The 23,742-nt window shown below is 44.4% G+C and overlaps 2 protein-coding genes and 1 long non-coding RNA gene across 7 annotated transcripts in view; 1 reads left to right on the top strand and 2 right to left on the bottom strand.

The window, feature by feature from the left end:
• Window positions 1-18,839, top strand: part of PHYHIPL (phytanoyl-CoA 2-hydroxylase interacting protein like) — a 78,601-nt gene extending 59,762 nt beyond the window's left edge. For all 4 annotated transcript variants that reach the window (XM_081190949.1, XM_081190952.1, XM_081190951.1 and 1 more), the window contains 4 exons: window positions 7,175-7,371; window positions 13,714-13,888; window positions 15,290-15,407; window positions 18,177-18,839. In XM_081190949.1, the coding sequence (XP_081047075.1) occupies window positions 7,175-7,371; window positions 13,714-13,888; window positions 15,290-15,407; window positions 18,177-18,711 (1,025 nt within the window). In that variant the 3' untranslated portion in view covers window positions 18,712-18,839. The remainder of the gene's footprint in view (window positions 1-7,174; window positions 7,372-13,713; window positions 13,889-15,289; window positions 15,408-18,176) is intronic.
• Window positions 15,649-18,297, bottom strand: LOC308585333. The gene is made up of 2 exons (XR_014007288.1): window positions 18,160-18,297; window positions 15,649-15,985 (listed from the first exon to the last, which is right to left on the bottom strand). It is a non-coding gene; the product is annotated as an uncharacterized lncRNA (long non-coding RNA).
• Window positions 18,840-19,608: 769 nt separating the features above from the next.
• The window catches only part of FAM13C (family with sequence similarity 13 member C), a gene marked incomplete at its 5' end in the record, with an annotated part of 79,860 nt that continues 75,726 nt past the window's right edge, over window positions 19,609-23,742 (bottom strand). For both annotated transcript variants that reach the window (XM_081190907.1, XM_081190906.1), the window contains one exon: window positions 19,609-21,305. The remainder of the gene's footprint in view (window positions 21,306-23,742) is intronic.

Here is a 23,742-nt window from a genome sequence, read left to right as displayed (position 1 = left end):
CCTGAGGTACCACTTTAGCTAATGGGGCCTCCCACTGCGCCGCCGCTGCGCGATTTCTGTTCTCATCTTGAAGCAAAGTTCTGAACCCGAGGTGCTATTTCTGGGTTAGCGGAGTCTGTAACCTGAAGCGTCTGTAACCTGAGGTACCACTGTATATGCAATTGAAAGGGCTGAGGGAAAAGAGGGAAAACTTAAGCGTGAAAATGAAACCCAGAGATGCAGGTCCATGTCAAGTGGGTAGCTTTCAGTAAAAGGATATACAAATGTCCCTCAAACCTTTTCTGCAAGCAGTTTTGATGGGTTCAGAATTCAACCCTAGGATCAGTTTTAGCTCAGCTCAAAAAAGTCAAATTCAGTGTTAAAAAGAATTCAAAATAAAGCAACAAAACTACCATTATACTTGTGCAGGCAATTAAGCAAATATTTTACTTTAATAGAGGATGATCTCTGATAGAAATTTTTATGTTTTTATTGTATGCACGTGTGTGTGTGTGTGTGTGTGTGTGTGTAACTGCTTTTATTTTTATTGCTGGCGGTATACAAATATTTTTTATAAATAAAAACATTATGAGGGTGTCAGTTCTTGCAGTCCTCACATTGGGAATGTTGTGTGAAATGCTGACAGCCCATCTGCTGATGGTCTTTGGCTGTAGTTGGGTACTATATTTTAATCTTTTTGGACCATTGTGCATTTGCTGGATTTTGTTGATATTTCATATTTATCAATATTTTATTTTATTTCTGCTGCACCTTGGTACTGTTTTTAATACACTGGGCCTTGGTGTTCATTATTGATTACATCCATTGATATTTTATGTACATTAATATTTTATTTTATTGTAAGGCTCCTTGAGGGTATTTTTTACCTTAACTTGTAAAAATAATAAAGAAAGAAAGGTTAGTCCAGAGCTCAAAGAAGAAGAATGTGGCTTAGATTTTCAGCTCCCCGGCTTGAATCACCTTTCTTGTGAATTAAAGGCTTATAAGGTAGTGGCTTTTTACTTCAGGAAAAAAGATGAATAGCAGGGAATATAAAAGGCTCTTGCACATTTCTGAATGGTGCAGAGGGAGTGAAAAGGCAGAAATTACTCTCTCATACAGAGACTCAGAGGTCACCTGAAGAAACACACAATGTGACTTAATGGAGGCAGTTTGAATGTTCGGCAGCAAGTGAACAAGTTATCGTGTGATCAAGTGTTGTACTTGCCTGCCTGAACCAGAAATCGGTATGTCAATGGCAGCTATTAATTACGGGGGCTTAAGATGTGTGCTGTCAGTGGCGGGGCACTGTGTCTGAATCCACAAGTGAGATCCAGCATAACATCAGCATGAGACATTTTGAGGGCTGGTTTAGTGCAAGTGGTTGTGCAAGAGGTAGCGTACAAGTTCAACTGTTGGAGAGTAGAACAGTAGAAATTGCACTAGGGTTTCCGACTATGTCACGAGTCAGTGGTGGTCGCTCCTCACTGCCCTCCGTGGGCATCGGGGAGGTTCAGGCAGGGCAAAAATCCTGGCAATGCTCCCCAGTGGGGTCTAGGAAGTTCACTGCATCCCGCTGTGCCACACAAGCCCATGTCTTCCAACTTGAAAGGCAGAGCGGGCGCAACCTGGGAGTATGCCCCTGCCATGGACGACCCTCCATCTCCGGCATGATTTGTGGTGGGTTCCTCCATAATTTGGACAATTGGCATTAATCATGAGGTGCTTCTGGACCGACACGTGTGCAACATCTTTCACAAGCCACCCACTGAATTTGGCTATAGTACACTACGCTAAAAATGGGGTTCCCACAAGTGGGGTGGCTGTTAAATCTCTGGGCTGCCACAGTTGAAATCTGCCAGTGTTTTTATGCGGGGGGGGGGGGTAATAATTTCCAGAACTTTAAGAAAGGCAACATAAAACAAATATTCAAGGGCGCTTGTCCTGTAGGGAAGCTGGGTGTGTTAGGCCTGTATATCGCCCAGAAGCGGTATGAGGGCAGAGTGGGATGGTGATTTCACACAGTGATATATCGCCAATGAAACCGCCACCGCTCCTGGGTCCCTCCACTAGCGACTTCCTCCGGTGAGTGTTGCTAGCAGAGAAACTCAGGATCTGTGGCAGTTCCATCAGCGATATATCGCTGAGTGAAACCGCCATCCCACTCTGCCCTCATACTGCGCAGAGGGAGAAAAAAAGCTAAATCAGTGAGGTGCCGATACAACTTGTTCCTCCCTCTGTATCTTTAAACTGCTTGGCTGAGGAGTGTGCGGTTCCTGAGCAGTTAAAGGACCCCCCAACCTGGTGCTGGCTCCCACGCAAGCAGGGGGAGCACCGGGGGTGATTCTGCAAGCCGTTCAAACAAGCTACATTGTCCCAGCCCGCTAGGTGCTGGGGTGAAAGCGCTTCAGCTCCCGCAGTGAGAGCTGCGGCAATTTCACCCGGCGCCTCACAGGCTGAGGCCAATGCAGCTTGTTTTTACAACATCGTGGTATATCGCCACACCCCAATGTTTGGCTGGTGATATACCACAATGTTGAAAAGGTGATATTTCCCAGCCCGTGTCTCTGTGTGTTGTATTTTATTTTATTTTTGGCCCTGCTGGAGTACACCAGAGCAGAAAGAAAAATGAAGATGTGTGTTTTTTTAAGGCCCACATTCTTCCTGAAAATGTTGCTTAGAAGAATAAGAATCTTGTCTTCTAAGGAAGCTGGGTCGTCATATTTTTTTCCTCTCCTTGTATGCAAAATAAATTATCAACATTCCAAAAATATTCATTCTGGCCAGAAGACAATCATGTTGGAATCTAATGCATAATGAGGTGGAACTGGAAGAATTTGCTCACGTCAACCAAAGTTGTATACCTCTTGATTGCAAGATGCAGAGGGACAAACAGCGGAGAATGTTTATATCTGCCATGCTCTGTGAGCTTCCAAGGCTGATCTAACCAACACAGTTCTTGCATTCTTAACATAAAGTAAGAGCAATGGGGCTCCATCACTGGCCAGGATCCCTCCCCTTTGTGTTTATGGTAGGGGTGGGAAACCAAATGTTCCTTTGTACAGGCAAACATGCTTTGGGGGGGGGCAAGGATAGGGTACTTGGGGCAGTCAAGATGCTGTTGGGCTCCAAGTCTCATCCACTCCAGACAGCAAGGCCTATGTTCAGCGATAGCTGTAACTGAAGTCCAGCAACATCTGGAGAGCCACACCATTGATGATAAGAAGCCAGACCATTGAGGGGATGAAATGATGAGCAACCAGGGAATTGAACACAATGTGGTGCCTAGAAAGCCTTGATTTGTCTCCTCTCCACAGAATTGATGACTTGGAAGGGACCCTGAGGTCATCTTGACCAACCCCCTGCAATGCTAGAATATGTGGTTGTCCCATAAGGGGATTGAACCTGCAACCTTGGCATTATCAGCACCACGCTCTAACCAACTGAGCTATCCTGACTCATGCTTTCTACATGTTCTCTCATCTCTTTTGAATTTGTGTGGTCCCGGTCTCTGGAAATGTGATGCAGAAGCGAGAGCCTTTTCCGGGGCCTGGGCCGTGCATTCCACAAACAGAGATGACCGCTGAATTTTACTACCCACCTCACTGCCTGGACTGTTGGGTCCAAGTGTTGGGCTTGTTACAGTCGCAGGCCTTTTCTGCTGGAGCTGCTGTAAAATGCCGAAATGTGTCCCAGCAACTAAGAGAAGCTCTTTGGTTATTGACAAATGAAGGAAGGAAGCCAGCTGCAGTCGTTGAGTCAGCCTTTTTCATTCAAAAACTCTGAATCATCCTGTCCGGAGCCAGAACACCTCTTGCTTGGTTTGCATAACATGGTTTGCCATCTCTTTCCGAGGCATTTTTTTTCTCCCTTTTGGAGGGTCGATGCTGCGCAATATGCAGGCATGCAAGGTGGTGCGGCTCTTCCTCACTGCCTCCCTTTGCTGGTGAGAACCACACCTGTTGACTTCCTGGCTGTAATGCATCTGTTAACAGCACAAGCTCCTGCATCCACTCAAGGAGAAACTGTAGGAGACTTGGACATTAAATCGTGGAATGAGAGCCACGGCCATTTGGCTACAGTCCGGAGTCTGCATTCAGCAGGAGCTTTCCATCAATTGCAAATGTTTTAGCTCGGCTTTCTCCTTGCCCCTTTGCTTTATCTCTTTCTCCTCGCATTCTTGGTTTCCCGGTGCGGTGTCTTTTTCAGCCCCCTTTCCCCCCATTCTCTGCCTTTTCCCCTTCTGCAGTGTCATTTTGCACCTCCCCACCGGCTCATGCAGCATGAAGCTGGTAAACATCACATAGCCCTGCCTGCTTTCGCACTTGCTGGTGGCACCACTGCAGGAAAGAGCTGCTATGCGGGAGAGAAGGCCTAATTTTAGTACAGACACTTCTCCCTTGGCAGTAGGATGTCAGTGGACACTTGGCTCCTCCCTCTCCTGCGCGAACTGCAGAAATCTGACAGGGTGCTCTGTGGAAACGCAGTGCAACTGTAAATACACCCAGAGCGGCGACCGAAGGTGACAGGACGAGAAGGATTGCTAGGCACACATTTGTAGAAGCCCAGAATCGGGTTTTTCTTATTACAAAAGATGGTATGTTATGTTTGGCACAAAGGAGGAGGGTGGGAGGAAATTGCATTAACAAGAGATGGATAGTGCAGCAATTTGCATACTGATAGGCTGGTTGATCCGAGGCACTTTGTTGTCCTAGGGAGCAGAGCCAAAACAAACACCCAAAAACAAACCTGCCACTGAAATTATGTGTGCTGTGGTGCAGCATACAAAAACTTCCCTCGTACAAGAAATAAAAGTGAGGCGGATTCCAGGTGTTGGTGGTGGTTCGGGGCTTTAGTTTTTGAGAGAAGGGTGGCGAGTTTCAGAGTCCTCCCATCCTGATTTTACAGACACACACACACACACACACACACACACACACACACACACACACTTTTTATTTCTGCTTTTATGCCAGAAAAGCACTTAAAGTGTGTTTCAATCAGAACACCTTACCTTTTGCTATTGAAACCCTCTCCCAGGTCACCAGTTGCTGGGCTCCCAACTCCCATCAGCCCAAATGGCCAGGGTTTAGACCTGCTGGGAGCTGTAGCCCTTCAATGCCTGAGGGGGCAGGTTCCCCCACCCATGATATAGTAGTTGCAACTCTGCCACCCAGGCTTCATCAACAGCTGCTGAAATCCAAGCCATGGGAACTTCTTGAAGTGGTAGAGCATGTGCTTCACACATAGGAGCCCCCCCGGTCCAGGCCATAGCATTTCCTTGCGTGCATTTAATTTGCACAGTTTCAACTTCAAGGTTGAAATCACATTGGTTAAATGTGCGGCTGCACTGTACATAAGAGATTAGACACCTTTAAAAGGCAATTAGACAAAGCAGGTTTTGAAGCCAAAAGGCCTTTTTCTGTTCTGTTCAGAGGTAGACTGCCTCTGCACCTGGAGGTTCTACTTGGTAATTAGCTGACAGATAGCTTTCATTCTCCAGGTTCATAGGCCATTTGTCTCTGACTAAGTTGAAGGAGATGAACAAACAAGAGAGAAGCGCCATTGTCATCAAACCCTCCTTGCGGGCTCCCTGGTGCATTTGGTTACTATTGTGGGAAGCGGGTTGCTGAACCAAATGCAAGTGCTTAGTTAGTTCTTCTATAGAAGCCAAATACAGTGGTACCTCGGGTTAAGTACCTCGTGCTGCACGATTTCTGTTCTCATCCTGAAGCAAAGTTCTTAACCCGAGGTACTATTTCTGGGTTAGCGGAGTCTGTAACCTGAAGCGTATGTAACCTGAAGCGTATGTAACCCGAGGTACCACTGTAAATAAATCTCCAAAACATATTGTACCATTTGCACAGAGCAGGCCACAAGCTCTGACTGGGCTGTGCAATAAAAGTGATGTTACTGTTTATTGCTGCTGCTTATAAATACTAGCAGACATTTCCATTCCTGCATTAAGGTCTTCTTAGCACCCATGTCTAAAATGTGCATTGAAGCTTAATTAAATTGTGTGTGTGTGTGTGTGTGTGTGTGTGTGTGTGTGTGTGTGTGTAAGTAAAATATTCCAGTGGACTGGAATAGTGGCTGGCATTAGCTATTAAATTAGCAAAGCAATCATTTCTGGAACAGCAACAATTCTCTCTGACATTAATTACTTCATATGTCTCTCAGGATAGTAAAAAGAAAAGAAAAAACTCACATTAGCTCAGCCTGACTTTCCTGTGAACCAGACTGCAGTCTTAACTAACGCTGATGAGCATTGAGTCACATGGATTAATCCCATTTGCGTTTGTGGGCAGGCCCGATTTATGGGTGTGCTGCTGGACATCCCATCATCCCTGACCCCTTGGCCATGATGGCGACTGGGAGTCCAACAACGTTTGGAGGGCCACAGGCTCCCCAGTCCAGTTATAGGCTCTGCATCTGTGCAGCACCTATGCACTATCCCTTGTGTACAGTTGCCAGGTGGCTAGTACTGGTACAAAAGGGTAAAATGTTGTTCTGTCAGGTAATCACTCAGCCTTTCTCCACTCCTGCAGCAGAATAGACTGTAGCACAGGCTTCCTCAACCTCGGCCCTCCATATGTTTTGAGACTACAGTTCCCATCATCCCTGACCACTGGTCCTGCTAGCTAGGGATCATGGGAGTTGTAGGCTAAAAACATCTGGAGGGCCGAGGTTGAGGAGGCCTGCTGTAGCAGTTAAGGCCTCAGATGGCAACTGCATCATTTATTTGTCTCCCCAGATCAGGGGATTATTTAATGTATTGTTGAAATCATATCAACAACATCAAGTTACAGTTAAAGAAATAAGAAGCATTGTGTCCAGATTTGCCCATGCAACAGAAACCCCTCCTTGCATGGACCCCAGAATCGAGCAATCTCTCTTCTTCTACCTCAGAGTAGGGCATGTATGGACCAGGCCTTGAGATCCAAAAATCTCCTAATTCTCACCTTCCCATTTCTGCTCTGCCTGTGTGACATGACAGGTTCTGGCTTAGCTCCACCCCCTGGTCTCGCCCAGCACTTTGGCATCTTAAAACAGACACACACACACACCCTAATCCTGCACCATTAATGAAGAAAACAATTCCCTCTCGTTTTCCGGGAAAATTAGAAGGGGCAATCAATCTCCAACACCACTCTCAATGACAGGGAGTCTTTATTCTCTCTTCCCTCCTGTGCAGGGAACAAATCGCAAGACAGTGGAATTGCAGAGATGGAGGAACTTCCTGTTCCACACGACATCAGAATCAGCAACATCACCTGTGATTCCTTCAAGATTTCGTGGGACATGGATTCCAAGTCTAAGGAACGCATAACTCACTACTTCATTGATCTAAATAAGAAAGAGAACAAGAATTCCAACAAATTTAAGCACAAGGTATGTTTTTGTTTTTGTCAAACAGAAGGTACAGCAGCAGAATGTGCTTCGAGTAACTGCAAAGTTCTACATGCTTTCCAGATCACTGAAATGCTTTTTGATTGTGACACTTGAAAGGGAGGAGGTGGTGGTCTTAATCTCTTAAGTGGTGAATTTACTAAAGAAAAGGCTTCCATTAAGTCCATGTTTTAACTCCAGTTGAGTGTTATTTTTCAGTCCTAATGGTGAGATATACCCCCAAGAAACTGATGGATAATTTCTGTTCCCATCAGCGAAATGTCATTTCCCCCACCCACCCTCACTGCCCAGATTTCTTTCTCCTCAAACAAGGTGGAGAATTTCAAGAGGTCATTTGCCTCTTGAAACATAAAGCCTTATTTCAAACATAAACCTGGTTCACACCAACCTTTCTCCTTGTGATTCCAAACATATGAGAGATCATATGGAGAAGAAGCAAGGAAAACAGTATACACATGTGAACCATCTTAAGTCGTGGTGTGATCCTTGTGGTGTTTCTTCAAACTCTATTGTCCAAGTATTTTGACCAAGATATGTGGCCTACTTACTCCAGAAGGCATGGCTGAGGGGGGAAACCTGCAAAATGGCTTCCCCGATGTTATAAAAGCAGCAGCTTAAAAGACACCTCACACCAGTTTTTTTGTGTGTGTACGTATTGAATTGCCAGGTACATCAACTTGGTTATTGATTTTTGCCTGGACACCAGTTCTTTTCATCAGTTGTGTTCTTTTCATCAGTTCTACACCACATTATGCTTTGAAGTGGGGCAAAAGGTGTCTATTAAAAAGAAAAGCAGTTTTGTACTAGAATGACAATAGTTCACCCTGTGAGGTACTTTTGAAGAACTGAAAAGGCATTGCAACAGAAATAAACATTTAGGTCTCTCAGAAGAAATAAAACATTTCTGGGTGAGTAGCACTGGGGGGTGGGGGACAAAAGAAATCAATGTTTGGTGCTACGGGGGTAATAGGATCAGATCAATGGTTATTATAAAACAATGTAGCTGATCTATGCTAAGGCTACTAAGACTGTGTCCAAACATTTGCTCTGAAAATTATTGGCCCTGTTCTAGTAGTTTGGGGTTTGACCACAACGCATGAGCAAACTGGAGCCCCACAAACCTCTGTGTCATGGTGAGTTCCTTAAACCAGGTGCCTTATATGTATTGACATCATACCCACACCATGCATTTAAAGCACATCCAGTGCACATTTTGAACCACATGACACACACACCCCCCGAAAATGTTGGGAACTGTAGTTTAAGGGTACTGGGAATTGTAGCCCTGTGAGGGGGAAATGACAGGTCCCAGGATTCTTTGTGGGAAGTCATGTCTGTTGGCTTTGCTTTAAATGTATGGTATGGCCCTCCTCTTTCCCACCTCTCCATAGGCTTGAGGATAGTTGCGGCATTTTACAATCATGAAGACAAATTTAAACACAAAACATGACAGGGTCGTGCTGAAGCACCAGTCGTGCAGAAAATATTAACCAGGCACACCGATTTTGCAGCGCAAAATGCCTGCAAAACTCTTCTGAAACTCCTAGTAACTGGCGAGGCTGAAGGCCCTATAGGCACATTCAAGTATGCCTGTTTGGGAAAACGTATCAGCTTATATGCCCGTTGCTCCATGGATCAGAAGGATGATTTCAAACACACTGATATTATGGTATCTTTTTGAGGTTTGCCCCCTGCAGAGAAATTTAATCAAATGCAAAAGTGGAAGGAAATGAAAAGGAGAGTTGTAACGCTTTGGGATAAAATGTTGTGCCCTGACAATTAGAAAACCTGGCAGGAATCTGAGGGGAAGGTTAGAAAATAGCATTGGGGTGTATTGGAAAACATAGAGGGTGAAGGGCAGTAGCAGAAGAACGAACCATAGAAGACGTTAAGAGGCAAGGAGAACAAGAGAGAGAGATGAATGGGATGCTAAATACTTCAGCTGACAAACTTATCCCGTAGGAAAGCAGAGGTTAAAATAGCAGCAACTATTGGTACTGCTGGCAATTATAACAGATTGAACTGATTTTTTTTTTAAAAAAAGACTTCGGGATATCCTTGCCTGGACTAGAAGATAAGGAGCTAGAAGATCCTTAATTAATAGGCTTGAAGGGCTTAGCAGAATTTGCATGAAGCAAAAGTTTGGGTACAAAGTTATAATTTCTACAATACATTTTAATATAATATCTATCAGTATGTAGCAGATTATTCAAGTTAAATGTAACCTAACATGCAATAGGCAAGCCACCAAGACCTCCATATACAACTGCTTGTGCTGCCTGCCAGTTCAGGGGTGGGCAGTTACCTGACAAATGAGCTGTGATCAGCTTGGTGTGTCACAACAAGTAGTGTAAACCTATAAACATCCTTCTAGTGCATTGGGGGGGGATGTGAATGATAAAGTTTAATTTATTAACCTTGGTCCCAAGTTAGTGACAGGTGAGAAATTCAACTCACTTTGCATATAAAACCTATCTTTCCAAAAACAATACACAAACCAAAACACAGCCATCCTTTGGAAATTTCACATTTCTGAATTTTGCTTTTTGGTTCGCCTGTAATGTATACAAAAATGCATATACTAAACTATGCCTAAAAAGGCACATCATTAGGGGAAGTTGCTTTGCAAAAAAAAAATGCACATCAGGCAAACTCACATGCCAAGAAGTACATATTTAGGAGAAATTTAGAGGCATGAGGACTTTCTTTGAAAACAAAATTGCAAATGTATAAAAATGTGGGAGGGGGGTTGCAGCTCACAAAACTTTGAACACTTCAGACATTACAAGGATTTAATTACCTAATAGATAGTTCATTACCCACTAGCTTCTACTCAAAATAAATTCTGCATAATGACAAAGGGAAAATATAAAAATCAGAAATGTAGGGAGAAGTGTAAGGTGAATAAAAAGAAAATGTTTTGCCAAGAAGATGCCACAAGACCCCGGGGGACAAATACTACCTGTGGAGATGGCAGCCAAGAATGATTAGCATTAGTAGAACCTAAGTTGCACAATCAATTGTGAAGCGATTTTTCGAGAGAGAGAAAAGTCAAAGTCACTTACATCGATTTTGCAATAAACAATATGGGGCAGAGTTACAAGGCATTTTGTGAACAGAATGACTTAAGAAGGTTGTTTTGTGCAAAGTAATTTAAAAAACAAACCACCGCGTAGAATTCTGGAGAGTTCAGTCCTTGCATAGGATAAACATATGCACAGGATAGTCTTGAATATAGCCAAGGCTTGATGATACCCAGAAGGCTAATCTTTGATCATTATCGTGACTGTTGCCCACCTACTGTAATCTCTTTGCTCTCTTTCTTAAAATCTGCACTCCCCTGCACACTGTACTCTCCTTTCAAACAGGACCATTTCCCCCACACTTCAGTTGTGTACGAACTGAAGCCACGTCACTGGGTGTTATTTATCTGCCTGGATAAAGAGACATAATAAATTGTTTGTATCGTTTGATATTCAGATAAAAGGAGAGTTCTATCTGTGCGCACTTGCGCTGTATTAGAATTATGGAGTGGAAAACTTCTTGTGTTTAGATGATAACAACATTTGGATTATTACAGAATGGAAAGGAGAATGCAGTTTCTTTGACGTTGGGTCTTTTGTGAAGATGCAACGGCATTTGAACCTCTTTTTGAAGACTAAGCATAATTAAGCCGAGAGAGGAACTTGATAGGCATGCCGATATTCTTTCTATCTGGGTTGAAGGTGCATCTTGCATAACTGTGTGAAATATGAGAGTGATGCTATTCATCAATAGCACATTCCATCTTTTTCTTCTTCTTTTTTTGCTGAGCGTAATAGAGTTCTTGGTGGAGTGAATGGAATCTGGTTTGAATTAAGATGTAGTTAACAAATAACCTTTTGCTTTGATATGTTGCGTGAAGAACTTTCTCCAACTCATTCTCCGATATGTGTGGAAATGGCTGCTGTTAAGTCCAGACAGCACCTTAAGAGACACATTACTTAGGCGATATTGGTACGGTACCCCAACTCATCCTATCCTGTGTCTAGTTCTAGCTTTGCTTTGGTGCTGGATGGCTGTTGGTTCCCCTGCTCTACAAGAGTGTTTCCCAAATTTGGATCTCCAGCTTTTTTGGACTACAACTCCCATAATCCCTAGCTAGCAAGACCAGTGGTCAGGGATGATGGGAATTGTAGTCCCCAAGTTTGGGAAACACTGCTCTACAATCACCCCAACTTATTTCTGCATGTTTCGCAGTTGTTAAAGGTGCAGGAGCAGGCCCAGCTGGTGAATTTCTCAGCGGCATTGGTGGCATTCATCTCCCAGCACGCCATAGGTGTGGGCAGGCTCACATGGACCTTTCCCATGCTTCGGCTTCTGGAGCCAACCTGCTACATTTTTCACTTTGGCTATTGTGTTGGTTCAGCAACCTGCCTCTCTTATTCCTATGCAGTAACATGGAACTCTGTAGCTTCTGATTCTGCCAATCCTGCCCAATGGATCAAAATCCTTATGTACAGCCCCATTAATGGGCAGTGGCACTATTCATAGAGGAGTGATGTATACCTGGCATCAAGCAATGTTGAATTGCTATATTTATTGTGAAAGCTGAGCTTGCATGGGGGGGGCACTGTCAATTTGAGACTGGTCATTTCAGAGCTGTGGGGAAACGGTGTCATATTTGCTGTGGGACCTAAATAAAGGTAAAGGGACCCCTGACCATTAGGTCCAGTCGCGAACGACTCTGGGGTTGCGGCGCTCATCTTGCTTTACTGGCCGAGGGAGCCGGCGTACAGCTTCCGGGTCATGTGGCCAGCATGACTAAGCCACTTCTGCTGAAACAGAGCAGCACAGGGAAACACTATTTACCTTCCCGCCGGAGCGGTACCTATTTATCTACTTGTACTTTGACATGCTTTCGAACTGCTAGGTTGGCAGGAGCAGGGACTGAGCAATGGGAGCTCACCCCATCATGGGGATTCGAACCGCCAACCTTTTGAACGGCAAGCCCTAGGCTCTGTGGTTTAACCCACAGCACTACCCGCGTCCCTTAATATTTAAATAGATATGGTTTAAAAATCACCTCTTTGTATGTAGAAGACTAGCATGTTAGGGAAAAGGCTTGGCTAGAACCTGACGCTCACTTTCTGTGTGCAGCAATTTCTTTTTGTGAGGGAATACTCAAGCTTGATGTTCCTGCTGCAGTCTAGGGAGTCTTACTGTTCATGTAGGCTGGAACTTATATTTTTGTTATTGTGTGTTCCTCCTGAACTATATGGACCTAAGACATCCTAACGCTCCATCTCATATGGCTACCTTTTCCTTGCTAGCAAGTGCAGTTTGCTTTGCAAATCATTCCTTTTGCCCTTTATTTTTATTCCCTTGCTTTTACCTCTTTAGATTTCAGAACTGGTGTGCTTTGTTTTTCACGGCAAATTTGCAAAGCTTTCTCACTGAAGCTAATGTGCATAAATGAAAGGCTTGGGTCCGTTGGCCAGTTCCTTAATTTTGCAGTTAGCGCTTTTAGTGCTTTGGGGGTAAGGGATGCCAGGCACATAATGGTCAGAATTAGAGTATTCCAGCTTGTTGTTTCAGAGGAGGAAAGCCATGTTAACCCAGATTCTGTTCTATGAGAAGGGTAATAGGGTTGAATTTTTTTTCTCTCTGTCTTTTCCTCTTTTACAGGTGCATGTGTTCAAAATGCAAATTAAACTTTGTGAACTATGCACACTGCTTTAGCATAATAGCAGATAATGCTGCTCTGCCTTAATGTAATTCCAGTTTCATCAGAAAGCAATTGCTGTATTAGAAGGATTCCTAGCCAAATACTTTGCATTGCCCAAAGTCAACCGTTCAGTTGATTTTATTGGGGTGACTAATGCAAGATAGGAAAGCAGGATTTCAACTAGAGAGCATAAAAAAGGAAGGCTCATATATTTAACAAGGCAGGCTAGGCACCAACAGAACTTTAAAAATCTGTTTCTTTAGTTTGTATGGGGGAGTGCTTGAAGAAATGGGTATTTTTCGATACAAATACAAATCTAATTCAGACCTACCAGACTAATGCATGGATTAGTACGTAGTTAGCCATAGATCTTGTGCATTTGCCAAATGCTCCAGCACTGCACTTGGCTCAAAGACAATATAAAACTCATTTAGAAATTCCTACTCTGACAGTCAATATGCTGTATTTAAATGGGCTGTTTTTTCATCCACCCCAACAATAAACATTTTAAATCATTGTACAGTGCCTAGTTGTTAGGCACTTGAGATTAGAATGATCATTGTTGCTATTGCTGTTTCTGCACACACCTGATCTCCCCATTTTGTCTGCCCAATTAGGATGTACCCACGAAACTAGTGGCAAAGGCTGTTCCCCTGCCCATGACTGTCCGTGGACATTGGTTCCTGAGTCCAAGAACTGAGTACACCGTTGCCGTGCAGACTGCATCAAAGCAAGTTGATGGTGATTACATGGTTTCAGAATGGAGCGAAATCATAGAATTTTGTACAGGAGGTGAGCTCTTTGCTATGAAGATCCAGCTCATGTGGTCATGGGCTTAAGTAATGTATGTCCATTTATTTCACTGGGTTTGCTCGGAGGATGACTTAGTTGCATATCACCCATAGAAAAGAAGCATCTTCAAGATGTGTGACTTAACTCATTTCTGTTTGCAACAGATAACTGTTTTACAGACTTGCCATTAATTGAGTGGTTCTTTTTTACAATGCACACATCCTTCCAGGCTATTTTGCTTTTAGCAATTCCCTTCTATGTGAAGGCACCAACCTTATCCTTTTGTGGGCCTACCCCGATTGCTGGATTGCTGTAATATTAATCATATATTTCCTTCTCCTGCTGCTGTGAGCAGAAATAACGTCACATTGTTATTTCTGCTTTTCACTTGGAACTAAAACACTTTGAACGCTCAGAGGTTAGTGTGCTTTGTGTTAATTAGTGGGTTTGGGAGGGAGGTCTTAATAGCCTGTTAGTCTGGAGCTAAGCCCTTATGGGTGGGTTTCACCTTATGAGCCCCATTGCCAGAAGCCCTGTGCAAGGACTTCTACATTAGCAATGGTGCTTCTCCCCATCTCCTTTCCTTTGCACCTCTGTGCACCCCAAAATTGTCCCTGGGGGATTGAGAGAAGCCCCAAGGGAACCCTCAGCAGGAGGAGAGGGGGGAATCATCCCATCTGCCAAGCTGAATGAAGCATTTGCACCAATGGAACATTTGTAACAGTGTGATGTTGAAGTCCCCCCTGTGTTTTTAGGTAGAAAAAAAAAAGTATGCTCAGACCCTGAAATCAGCATCTGACACCCATAAGAATTCTGGAGGGTGGCAACCTGAGAACGGGCCTTCTCTGTGGTGGCTCCCCATCTGTTGAATGCTCTCCACAGGGAGGTTTCCAGGTGCCTTGATTATACACCTTTAGGTGCCAGGCGAAAACATTCTTCAACCAAGCCTTTGGATAATTAACATCCTTTGTGTTTGTCGAGGAGTTATTGGTTTGGTCTTGTTCTTGTTTTTATTACGGGGCGTGTGTGTGTGTGTGTATCTTTTATCTTGTGAATTGCCCTGAGATCCACAGATGAAGGATGGATGAAAAATTGGAAAAAAACGTGAAAAATATGTGAGTGGCTGTCTGAACACATTCTTTCTCCCAAATAAATTCTGGGCACTGCAGTTCATTAAGGGCTTCTGGGAATTGTAACTACATTGCCCAGGTTCTTTGAGTGAAAGAATCATGTTTTGATTGTTCTCTAAGGGTAGAATGAGAGCTGGAGAATTTCCAACGTGATCGTCGCTCCAGGGTCCCCACTGACCTCTGTCTCACCCCAAAGCGTAGAGCATCACCATGTGGACTTTGGAAAACATTGTGTGTTGCTTCCCATTAGCAGACTGTTTTTTATTCACAGATTATTCAAAGGTCCACTTAACACAGCTTTTGGAAAAGGCGGAAGTGATTGCAGGGCGCATGCTTAAATTTTCTGTGTTTTATCGGAACCAGCACAAGGAATACTTTGACTACATCAGGTAAGAGAACCAGGACTTGTCAAAGGCAAATATCTCTGGATGGAGCTGAGGACAAGGTTTTCTCCACTGTGTATGTAACAAGAAAGCCTATGTGTTAGATTCTTTATTGATCAGCATTGGCTACCAATATGTGTTATACATGGTGAAGTTAGTAGCCAGGTACTTGTTTGTATAATCTGTGCCACCTCTGAGAGCTTCAGGTGGGTGACAGCTTTATAAAATAACATGCATAAAACAAGACTTTAAAAACTCCAAATACAGTCATTTATTCATAATTTGCCATTGTTGGGATTGTTAGAGTACAAAAGGACGTATGGGACTTGTAACAAACATTGTGCTGTGCAGCTCTCTTTAAAAATATATACATATACTTCTGTAAACCTTGGGACTCATAAGAGAATGCAGATACCCCATGTTGCTTCTCAGTGGGGCTGGCATGGGCTGTCTGAGTTCCCCCACATTAGAGGGAGCAATAGAATTCTATAGCTGGTCAACTGAGAATCCCATGTGCAACTGGGCAGCTGTGTATACAATTTTCAGGGCTGAAAGTGCAGATTGTCACCACTGTCATTGGTCACCTATTTGAGAAAGGAGACAGGATTCAGCTTCTTCCATTTCCTCAGATAATTAGCAAGTAGAGCAGAAAGCCAAACTTTGACTTGCCATCAGTGAGTAAAACGTGTTGTTTCACCCTGCTAAACTCCTGCCCTGCTGTTGCTCCCTTTCCCAAGCCAGGCAGAAGTAAAACAAGTGGAAGTTGTGTTATGTGCTAACCAGCACTCATAGCTTGTTTATCTCCAAAACTGACCAGCAACATACTTTGGCTTCCTTTCATAGTTTGTTTGGAACTAGGGAAAAGGAGGATTGGGCACAATTTTAGCAGGCTGCATGAGAACAATTGCTCACTCATGATAAAACCATAGCTTGCTAACTTACCATGATGCGTGAACCAGACTAATTATTCTGTTCAAATGTACTTGAATCAGTGTAGTACAGCGGTGCCTCGCAAGACGAAATTAATTCGTTCCGCAAGTTTTTTCTTCTTGCGAGTTTTTCGTCTTGCGAAGCACGGTTTCCCATAAGAATGCACTGAAAATCAATCAATGCGTTCCTATGGAGACCGTCCGGGGACAGAGGGGAAGCGCCGCGCGCCTTCCCCTCTGTCCCCGGACCTGTTTAAAGCAAGGGGCGGCGGGGAGAAGATTGCTTCTCCCCGTTGCCTGCCCCGCAATCTCCGGGGACAGAGGGGAAGGCGCGTGCGCCTTCCCCTCTGTCCCCGGACCTGTTTTAAAGCAAGGGAAGGGGCAGCGGGGAGAATCGCTTCTCCCTGTTGCCGCCCCTTGGTTCAAAAGGGGTCCGGGGAGAGAGGGGAAGGCGCGCGCGCCTTCCCCTCTTTTGAAGCAAGGGGCGGCGGGGAGAAGATCGCTTCTCCCCGTTGCCGCCCCTTGCTTCAAAAGGAGTCCGGGGAGAGAGGGGCTGGCAACGGGGAGAAGCGATCTTTTCCCCGCCACCCCTTGCTTCAAAAGAGGTCCGGGGACAGCGGGGAAGACGCGCTGCGCTTCCCCGCTATCCCCGGAGCTTGCGGGGCAAGCTTCGTTTTGCGAAGCAAGCCCATAGGGAAATGCGTCTTGCGAAGCGGCTAAGAAAACGAAAAACTCCTTCATCTAGCGAGTTTTTCATCTTCCAAGGCGTTCGTCTTGCGGGGCACCACTGTATAAACGTTCTGTAATATATCCAGGCCTGTGGGGGGGGAAATGGTCTACAATTAGCTTAACTGGCCACTGGATGTCACTGTTCTGCCGTTCAAGAATGGTTACCTGGCCCTTTTCAAGTTCCAGGATGATGGATTATTTACTGATGGTGGTTTTGATGTTTAGCTCATCTGCAGCAGCTTAATCTTATTTTGAATACACTTTCTTCTCAGTCTTGTTTTAGGAAAACAGAAAGGTAGAACTTTCTGGAAGATAAACATTTAACATTTGCCTTGTGGCTGCACTTAAAGTATAATAGCATAGAACTGGTGAAGTCAATAACTCTCTGCCCTTGCATGAATAATTAGTTTTGTTTCAAATGATTGACACCCCCCCCCCGGCCAATGTGGCACATTCTGTACGCATCTGTGTAGCAAGTCTTAGGAATTGGCCCCACATGAAAAAAATCTGTGCTGCAGAATCAGGAAGGTGGTTGTTGATGCTGCTACCTGCAGCATCGAATTCCCACATTCAGTGTTCCAGCCAGCTATGCTCTCTTTCTGGATACTCTATTCCAGTCCCAACAGACCCCTTAGCATTTTGTTGCCATTAGACTGGGGCAAATCTGTCAATTCTGAGTTCTAATTTTTCCAGACTTGAAATCAGTTCTCCACACTTTGCCCAACAGAAGCAATGCATGACTGGCCCTACCTGAAAGCAAGTCTCAGAGGTTTTGTACCCCAAAAGCACAATTGCTGGTGCCATTTTAAAAAGCTAGAATGTGAGATCTGTGCCTACACACTCATGTAGCTTGTTTTCCTGAATGGGAAAGGGGTATATGCTTTTGTGGGTGGCAGAAGGTGTGTGAATACAGTGGTTCACCTTGGCTGCTTGTTTCGCTCAAACAAAGGAAAGGTTCCTGGTCTGAAACCCTGGAGAGCAACTGCTACCAAGCTAGATGGACTAGGGGTGAGGTTTAAAGCCACTTCCTTGACCTAAGACAGCTTCTTTAAGTTCCTAACGTCTCACTCACCGATGCCCCTGTAAATATAAAACATTACCCTTCCTTCATTTCTAGAGAGCAGCACGCAAGCGCTCTGCAGCCTTCAGTCAAGGATAACAGCGGGAGCCACGGCTCTCCCATCAGCGGGAAGCTGGAGGGCATCTTCTTCAGCTGCCACACCGAATTCAACACCGGGAAGCCCCCGCAGGATTCGCCCTACGGAAGATACAGGTTTGAGATAGCGGCGGAAAAACTTTTCAACCCAAATACTAACTTGTACTTTGGGGACTTCTACTGCATGTACACGGCCTACCACTATGTCATCCTCGTCCTCGCGCCCGCCGGCTCGCCAGGAGACGAGTTCTGTAAGCAGCGCCTCCCTCAGCTGAACTTGCAGGATAACAAATTCCTGACCTGCACTGAAGAAGACGGGGCGATGATCTACCACCACGCGCAGGATGTAATCTTGGAAGTGATTTACACTGACCCTGTGGATCTCTCCCTCGGCACCGTCGCGGAAATCACAGGCCACCAGCTCATGAGCTTGTCGACGGCCAACGCTAAGAAAGATCCCAGCTGCAAGACGTGTAACATCAGTGTTGGACGTTAATTCAGTGGTCCGTCCCCCCCCAACTCTTCCTTAGGAGCCTTCTCTGTGGCCTATTCCCCATTGCCATCCGTTCTCATCAGACGCATGCATAATGCCGCTCTTCCCAAGAGCGAACACCAGTGATCAAATTCCTCAATAGTCTTCTTCAAGCAGAGCTTAACAATGCAGCTGGCACAGAGCAGCAGCACCACCACCACGGCACCCTGTGTCCAGATTTCCCCCTCCCCACTGTAATATTTAGGGCAGGCACACTCACCCCATGTTGTGTTGTCCTCATGTTTCTGTAGCCTCCTGTCCACATTCAAAAATCGTTGGCTACCGGTGGCGGGCAGCACTTAACATGATGGCAAATTGCAACGCAGGTAAGTGTGCCCAAACGTCGTCGGGGAAAAGGACCATCCAAGCTGGGCATGATGTCATTGGCGGCAGCGCTGTACCCAGTGAAGCATGTGGTTCTGCCCTTAGTATATTCCTTACCCTCCTTGGTCCACCAGTGCTTTTCAACTGTTAGGAATCTTGGGTTTTTCCTTTCTAGCAACCATTTATATATCTAGATGCTGCAATTGGTGTTCCATTTTCTTATTATTTTTCTCTCCTCCTCCTCCTTCATATTGCCAAATGTAACAAATCTATATAAACAAGCTTTAGCGAAATAAAAAAAAAAAAAACTACTGGCTTCTAAATGGTGTTTTAAATATGTATTCATTTTAATCTACTGAACAACTTAACTGAGATATCTCCAAACAGCATGAAAGGGTGTAATTGCAGCATGATTTAACTCTTGCAGCCTAGAAAAAAAAAAATGTCAGCACTTCCAATGTGTTGTTTGACAGTGTTATTTATGTTATTTATATTAGCTAACAAGCAGGGAAAAAACCCACCTGTGTTTCAACATAATAAATAGAAAAATATTTTATTTGTACTGTTGTATAAAATATTATACAATCATATAGAATATATAGATACATTTTAATAGCAACTGTATACATATGTCATGAAACCATTTTTCCCTTATCAAAGATGTAGTTTGTAAACTTCAAATTCTTGTGTATCTGTTCCTGTTGCTCTGACATGACTTTTAATTAAAACAGATTTATGAAGGAGACCATTCTGATTCATAAAAGTTATATAAATGATCAAGCCAATTACACTGAAACATTACATCATTCTTTTTTTAAAAAATAAATTTAAAAATTCCACTTAGGTATATAAGCAGTGTGACATGATCCCACAAATGTTTTTTTGAAAGTTCTTTTTGTTTTGTTTTTCTCTTTTAAAAACCATGCTTCAACGTTACATACAGCAGAAAGAAATAAATAAACAAGTTTTGTGGCTAAATAGGCTTCATGAAATCAACAGCTTCTTTTATTACTATAGCAAAAAGAGCTGAGGTACAATCTATTGTCTTCAGCTCTGTTCGCAAGGAGGGGGTTCCCCTAAAGGCATTGATGGAGGCCTCTCCCTGCTCAGCCTCCCAGGCCAAGCAGCACACAACCTTAACTGCACAGTTCTGACTTGGATTGTACCCCAACCCCGTGCTGGCTATTTGTGAAAATAAAGCCCTGCACTCAAGGACAGGACCACACGGTTAAGCTCAGCCCCACACGAGGGGCAGTACACAATGGCCTCACATACAGTTTACCCAGGGATCCCCCACCTTTACAGAAGCAGTGCTGGAAGACTAAGGATTATGCCCCTGGTTTTCTTGTCATTGGTACAAAATGACAAAACAAGAACACTAAAGACAGTACATATATCTCCACCTGGAGCTCTTCTTTGCCACCGAAACCTGTTTGCCAGTGAGCAGTCCGAACTCGCCAACTGTCCCTCTCCCATGGAATTCATGTGCCACTCAGGCGTGAGCTATTGCAAATTTACCTCCATTTATAAAGGCCTGCTCCTTTTTAAACGGCAAGACGGGGGGGGTAGGGGGGGAATATATCCACGTTTATATTCTATCACAGTAAACCAGAAAAGAAGCCCAGCCTCCTTCAGTTCATCACCATGACACTTAGATTAAATAATCTGCATACATTGATCTATCCAAAATATCATAATGCAATAAACTATTGTCACTATTTTTAATAAACTATCTTGGCAATCATCACACAGGAAATATTAAGGTCCTACAAAGTGCATGCTTTCAAACAAGCTTTGGTTGTCAGGAAAAAGCAAAACAAATCATAGCACTGGGCTAAGGAAAAGTGCTACAGAAATAAAAATTGGCATGTGCCATTAATAACTTTGCTTCACTTTGCTTTATTTCGGTTTCTATCAACCGGTGTCTTTTAAGCAATTTCTGCTTAAAAGGATGGAGCAGCTTTACATTGCCTGGTCATTTTTTAAGTAGCCACTCTTTCCTGTTTAAGTTTTTTCTCCCTTATATATGCCATATTTAGTGTCCCCGCACCCCACCAAATAGCTGAGACTTTTCAAAATTATTATTTTTTACCTCTTTGTTCTGCTTCAGCATTATCCTAAGCTATTTTACCTCGCTCTAGTGAGTTAAGGGCTCAAGTGACGGATAACCTTTTCCCGGCTCCAGCGACATCCAACACACACCTGCTTCTAAAGCTTCTGGAAGATCACCAGAACTGCAATCAGAGTAACTTAATAAGGGTTTGGGCATGGAAACAGTCAGTTTTGTATCACAGTCACCAGCCCTGCTGATCTTATTACTCCCCACCTGCAACACCGTGAATTCTGGGTGCACTTTGTAAGGGAGATTATCATGACGGATAAAGCTTTCAGAACTGCTAGTCTAGCACTACTGGCCTTGTTCTGGCAAAACCCCAGTAAGCTTCCAAAGAAAACCCAGCATCCCTTGAATCTATGCGCAACATCACAACTACTGGAGAGCACAGGTGCTGTTTAGGCAGCCGGCAGCCACTGTCCTTTGCCTGCAGCAGCACTGGGGCTCAATAACAGTGGGTGCTGCTGCTGCTAGTGGTGTGGTAGCTTGTGTAGTAGCACTGGCAAAAACAGGAACTCTAGAAAACACTCTGCTAACATTACCCAAAGACCTTAATCTATCCCATCTCAAGGACTGCCATTTAGGTCTGAGTGCTGCAAGCTTTAGTTTCTCAGTGCACACTGTAATCAAAGTTCCTCGAGAAAGCAAGAGGCTCTAGGAATGGGATAGCGGGGGCGCAAGCAGCAACACTGGAGCCAAATGCCATGGGCAAGACTGCCTGACTTTGCCAAAATGGGTAAACTCCAAAACTTAAAAGTACCTGTAACCAGCTTGGATCATCATAACTGTGTCTTAAGATCCATTCTAACGTTTTGCTTTGGAGTAGTTGAATAATGCGTGAATAAAGGCAACAACAGCGAAACACACTCACGAAAACTTGTAACTATTAAAGAAAAATTAGACTGGCAGGCAATGCACAGAGGAGTCCTGCTCCTGATAGCTATTTTCATGCAGGACCTCCCTGGTGTTTTGCATTCCAGTGCTCATGCCAGAGATGAAGCCTGGAAAAATTAATTGGCCGACTCCTTTGCCATGAGCTAAGGGATAAAAAAGACACCTGTCATCAGCACAACACTCTACCTCTCTTACTTTTTAAAATTGATGGTTTGTTTGCTTTTTAGATTTCTCTAGGTGTGAATTCTATAGCTCCTGGGAGGCTGTCCCTGGCGCCACAGGATTTGTTCCATCTCCCTCTCATGAGGGTGAGAGAGAGATCTGCCTTGAAAGGTCAGCAGCTGGCAGTTCTCCATGATCAGACCTGCAACATCTGAGAAGACAAACAGAGTCCAGAGTAGGATGGACGAGGTGCTGGATCTACAGGATCCAATGTCCCCTGAATTTGGGGGAGGGGGACATTCCAGTCCTGAAGCTACTGTAACTTTCCTCCCACTGGGAGCAATGAGAGAGGAAGACCATGGTTCAGTGACAGAACATCTGCTTTGCATGCAAAAGGTCGCTGGTTCAATCCCTGACATCTCTACGTAGGGATGGGAGAGAACCATCCCTGAAAAGACACTGCCAGTAAACAATGCTCAGCTAGATGGACTAATGGTCTGACTCTGTACAAGACAAGCACAAGTGGGTAGGGAAAGTGGGCTTTGCCCTGTCTCACAGATGTGCTCTGCCCACCAAAACCCATTTATCTAAACCAAGCATCATTGACAAGAGAGTTGGGTCTGGAAGCCCAGCTGTCTGTCGTTTTATCTTTTTGTTTCAATAGTTCTGCAACCAGTGGTTATAAATGGCCATGAATATAATTATCTAGAAACTGCCAGTTCATAAGGCACAGGTCTAATGATCCAAGTGGACATTGCAAACATCATTGTTTTTGGAATTGTATCTAAAATGGCAAATGGGCATGTGCAATACGGCTGCTGACTCCTTCCCTTCCACCACACACACACACACACACACACACACACACACACACACCAGCAATATATTGTTGCTCTTACAAATCTACATGGCACCCACCTAGTAAAATGCATGCAATTATGTCATCACTCCTATTAGTAAATGGGTGAGAGCGTGTGGGTGTCACCTGCACACAAACAGGCTAGGCACCAAAATACATCCAGGGGTAGGCCTGTGGTGGGTCTCTTCAATTGGGGGGGGGGAGCGTGAAGAAAAAAATTAAGACTGCAGCCTGAGTGGCTTTGGGTGAGGGGCAGAAGGAAGGGATAATGTGAGCAGAGGCGTGTGTTTATGGAGGAGGGAGCTCCAAGCCTAATCTGACCCCCCTTGGAGGATCCTTTAAATTTAGGAATTGTTCCTTCACAGTTTCTGGGAGCCTGAGGTGGGGGGTCCTCTCCCTGAGTCTTGGCTTTGGGGCCAGTGGGAAGCGGCAAGCTTCACATACATACACACACCCTTAGGCCCCCACCCCCAAAGCTGTCTTGAGGGCTGTACAGCTTCCACTGCAGCCCCTCTGCTTGAACAGGGCACCTGCCAATGATAGCAGAGAGGCAGCTGTACTTGGAGCCGGCTCTCCATACAGCCAGAAATAAGGACTGGGTAGTGGAAAAAGAGGAGAGGGTCAAATGAGGAACAATAACCTT

This window comes from Podarcis bocagei (assembly GCF_964188305.1).
Source record: "Podarcis bocagei genome assembly, chromosome: 4".
Classification (NCBI taxonomy): Eukaryota; Metazoa; Chordata; class Lepidosauria; order Squamata; family Lacertidae; genus Podarcis; species Podarcis bocagei.
The sequence above is the reverse complement of the archived record's forward strand: the minus strand, read 5'-3'. Positions and strand labels throughout refer to the sequence as shown.